This window comes from Eimeria acervulina, genomic scaffold, assembly GCF_000499425.1.
Source record: "Eimeria acervulina Houghton genomic scaffold, Eah_scaff1811, whole genome shotgun sequence".
NCBI classification, from domain to species: Eukaryota; Apicomplexa; class Conoidasida; order Eucoccidiorida; family Eimeriidae; genus Eimeria; species Eimeria acervulina.
In genome coordinates this window covers 1-4,672 of record NW_013548910.1, presented here as the reverse complement: position 1 = coordinate 4,672, position 4,672 = coordinate 1, and the positions used below count along the sequence as shown (strand labels likewise).

The 4,672-nt window shown below is 37.2% G+C and overlaps 1 protein-coding gene across 1 annotated transcript; it reads right to left on the bottom strand.

Annotated features, from left to right (window-relative positions):
- Positions 1–290: 290 nt before the first annotated feature.
- EAH_00063320 (hypothetical protein, conserved) lies at positions 291–3,216 on the bottom strand (the record flags this gene model as incomplete). The annotated part of the gene is made up of 8 exons (XM_013393135.1): positions 291–332; positions 555–713; positions 1,009–1,080; positions 1,486–1,583; positions 2,219–2,352; positions 2,578–2,731; positions 2,854–2,898; positions 3,213–3,216. 8 exons carry the CDS (start codon positions 3,214–3,216, stop codon positions 291–293), a joined length of 708 nt encoding a protein of 235 aa, XP_013248589.1.
- Between the last annotated feature and the right edge of the window lie 1,456 nt (positions 3,217–4,672).

Below are 4,672 nucleotides of genomic sequence, written 5' to 3'. Positions count from 1 at the left end.
AATGCATGTATACGTCTACGTATACATACGTTTGTATATATATATATATATATATATATATATACATATATACATATATACATATATATATGAATATACAATATACATATAAAGATATACAGCTAGTTTAATTTGTTTGTTTATTTTGTTTATCTCTTTCTCTGTGTCTCTTCTTCGGGCTGTCTGCACGACGCATTATAATAAATTTATTATTATTTTTTAGTTTTTGTTTGCTTCATCTCCTCAGCATTTAGAGCAAAACAAATAAACAAACAAAAACAAAAAAATAATTACATAAAGTCTTCGTCGTCGTCGTAGTCTTCCTCGTCATCCTGCAAGTACACCCCAAACAAAAACAAAAAATAAATATAAATATAAATATAAATATATATATAAATATATATATATATATATGTATCGACATATATATATACTCATGAATATATATCTAAACTATATATCCTACACCTTAAAACCCTAAACCCCCTAAACCCTAAACCCTAAACCCTAAACCCTAAAGCCTAAACCCTAAACCCTAAAGCCTAAACCCTGACCTGGGAGTCTCCACCGTAAACGACATCGAGCTCTTCTTTGTAATTTCTGCACTGAGAGCCGATGTCATTTGGCTTTTTCTTTTTAGTTGCGAGCAGCCGCTCTGCTTTTTCTTTTTCAGATATTGTTGCTGCTAACTTCTGCTGCAGCGAACGCAAGTCCTGCAGCAAACAAACAAAGATATAATAAATGATTAAAGAAGAATATATAAATCAAATTATAAATATATAATATATATATATAATGTATTTATATATATATATATATTATGCATATAAACACTAAACAAACATTAATCTACGCAACAGCAGCAGCATTAATACTTTAAGCAAGAGAAGCAGCACCACAAGCAGCCGCAGAAGCAGCATCACAAGCAACAGCACGAGCACTAGCAGCAGCAGCACAAGCAGCAGCAGCAGCAGCAGCAGCAGCAGCAGCAGCAGCAGCAGGGCTGACTTTGAGATCCATTTTGGGGGAGCATTCTTTCAGCAGCAAATCCAACAGCCGCAGCCAAGCCGGGCTCTTTGCCTGCAGCAGCAAGCAGCAAATACGAAGTGCACACATACCCTCAGCTACTTAGCTAGCTAGCTAGCTAAACAGCTAGCTATTAAGCTAGTCAGCTGTGGGTATAGCTAGCTGTTGAATAAACTAACTACCTCTGCCGCTCGCCAGCTCTAGAATCACCTAACTAGCTCGACAGCTAGCTAGCCAACCACCTAGCTAGCTAACTAGCTAGTTACCTGCCCACCTAACTAGCTAACTAACTAGCTAGCTAGCTAGCTAGCTAGCTAACTAGCTAGCCAACTCGCTAGCTAGCTAACCAGCTAGCTACCTAACTAGCCAGCCACCTACCCACCAAAAATAGCTAACTAGCTAACCAGCTAGCTAGCTAGCTAGCTAGCTAGCTAGCTGTTGATTGTCTGATTTGCTTACTGGGCTGTCTAATATTTTGGTGGAGATGCGCTCCACGAAGCGCTCGCAGTCTTTGAAAGTTTTTAATTCAAAGCCGTCGAAGACATCAGCGGAAGTCGCTGAAGAAATATAAAGCAACCCTAAACCCTAAACCCTAAACCCTAAACCCTAAACCCTTAACTCTTTAAAACATTGTACTTCACTGTTTTGTAATTATATTTATACTGTTTTATTATTATAGTTTATATAGATATATATAATATATATAATATATATATATATATAATGAGTGTATATAATATATATTATATACAACGAATTAAACATATAAATATGTATATATTTGTAATAATAATTTTGATGAAGAAACATAAAAACGAGCGTCTATATGAATATACAGACAAGTTAAAATATATATATATGTATATAAATATATAAATATATAAATATACAAATATGTATATATATATGTATATATATGTACATATAAATATATATACATATATAATAATAAATAAAATCAAAACGAGTCGTGCACATAAGTATACAGATAAATACGCAAATATATACACGCATATATACATACAAATATAAAATATATATAAAATAAAGAACATATATAATATATAATATATATAATATATCAAATATAATATGTTAAATATAATATATATTATATAATAGATTAAATATAATATATTAAATATAATATATATTATATAATAGATTAAATATAATATATTACATGTCTAACCTGTTATTGTTTTTGCAGTTTTTGCTGCGGTGGTTGTCTTCGGGGCTACTTCAACTTTTTGTGTATTTGTTTGCGGGCGCTCGCAACCCGCAAACAAGTCATCCATTAATCGCTTTTCTGCTTCTTCTGTTAACCTGCAGCAGCAGCAGCAGCAGCAGCAGCAATAGGAGTTGCAGCAGGAAGTGCGGAAGCAGGAGTAGTAGCAGTGGAAGCAGCAGAAACAACAACAGCAGCAGCAGCAGAAGTAGCAGAAGAACCAACAGCAGCAGCAGCAACACAGCCACTTGCAACGGCAGCATCAGCAGCAGCAGCACAGGCAGCAGAACCAGCAGCAGCAGCAGCAGCAGCAGCAGACGCACATCTGTCTCCTTCGCCGCTCTTCCATTGGGTCATTCAGCTCCACCTCCTGCTGCTGCTGCTGCTGCTTCTGCTTCTGCTGCTGCTGCGCTGGGCTCTTCTTCGCCGACTTATCAAGCCCAGTAGCAGCTTCCGGGGAGCAAGGAGGGGTTGCTGCTGCACAAACGCCAGCAGCACTGAAAAAAAAAGTAGACGTAGACCACAGCAGCAAGCAGCAGCAGCAGCAAAAGCAGCAGCAGCAGCAGCAGCAGCAACAGCAGCAAATGTAGACAGCTCACGCTCCTCCAGCTCATCGAGCAGGTCCTCCCAAGTGTCTGCAACGGCTGCACAAAACAACGCACAGCAACAACACCAGCAGCAGTAGCAGCAGCAGCAGCAGCAGCAGCAGCAGCGAGAGGAGGGAGATGAACGAAGCCTCAGCGTGTTGCTGCACCTCGCCACCGTAATCCACAACTCGAACGCAAACAAACTAAAAAAAGAGAAAATTTCATCACCAGGCGATTGAAGAAAGAAGAAGAGTTGTGAGTAGCTGCAGCTACACAGCAGCAGCATCAGCCGCAGCAGGAGCAGCAGCAATACACTTAAATAAACTTAAAATGCAAAGAAAACCGCGAAAATTGTAATTTATTCTCCTTACCCATTTTTGCAGAGAAGAAGATGCAGCGGCACTCGGTGCAGCAGAAATCGGGCGTGGTTGCTGTGAATGTTGAGGGTTTTTAATGCTTTTTTAAGTGTAATCGATAAAGAATTTAATTGAATTCAATTGAAGAAAGAGAATTGCGAAAAAAAGAAGGATAGTATACACACAAATGGCTGTAGGTCGCAGCAGCTTCAGCACGATGAAAGGCGCCTGCGGAAGAGCGGCGATTGCGGTGTACAGACAGCTGAAGAATAGCAGAGAAAATAGAGTTTTAAAGAAGATATATTCACTTATTTCATTATAAATCTCTTTAGAACAACCTTTTATCCTTCCGAAACAACAAGTATTTAGCTTTATTCACCGGTTTCTCACGATTGATGCAGCCGCATGCAAGGGGCTGAGTGTGGGCGGCTGCGGCTTTGTAAAGGAGATAAATTTGTTTGAATTTCGCTAAATATATTGATAAAAATAATAATAAACATTATTTTCATACATTTTCTCTTTCTTTCCGCCGGTACATCTTTAATAAGCTGCATAGACACCGCAGCGCATCGGCAGCAGCTGCCTGAGTGGAGAGCTGTTTCTGCAAAACCTTCATCTGTTTTGTGGTTTTGTTTGAATAATTGAGTAAAATAATATTTTAGTCTTTTATTCTTCATTTTCTCTCTTTTCTCCCTTGATCTTTGCAATAAACAGCTCAGACCCCTCTCGCGCATACACCAACCGCTGTTCTCATTTTCTGGGTTTAATAAATAGGGTTTAGGGTTTAGGGTTTAGGGTTTGGGGTTTAGGAGGATGGAGCTACTGGTGCTAGACTATAAGATAGGGACATGGGTGATGTTCCCTATTGTTTTAATGGTTTTACTATGCACATTGCTTCGACAGAAACTTGCAGATACAAACCCAAAGACAGACACGCAGCCTGATATGCAGCAGCAGTTTGTGTCGTAAGCTTTCTTCTTCTTTGTTTTTTCTATGATTCTTACTCAAATATTATTCACGAAAGAAAAAGAAATTCTTCTGTCTGCTCTCTTCTCTATATTTGTTTTGATTGTCTTGCGGTGAAGGGTCCTTGGCTTTCTTTTATTTGTCTTTGTTTGTTTTTGCTTCTTTTTGTTTGTTTTGTTTGTGCTTGTTTGCTTGTGTTTGTTTGTCTGTGGTTGTTTGTTTTTGTTTGTCTTTGTATTTGTTTGTCTTTGCTTGTTTTTCTTCATTCGCATTTGTTTGTCTTTGTTTGTCTTTGTTTGTCTCAGTTTGTCTTTGTTTGTCTGTCTTTGTTTGTTTGTCTTTGTTTGTATTTCTTCTTCTCTTCGTTTTTATTTATTTGTTTGTATTTTCTTCTCTTTATTTATTTCTCTTGGTTCTCCTTTCGTTTTTTTATATTTGTGTATTTATATTTATATTATATTATATTATATTATATTATATTATATTATATTATATTATATTATATTATA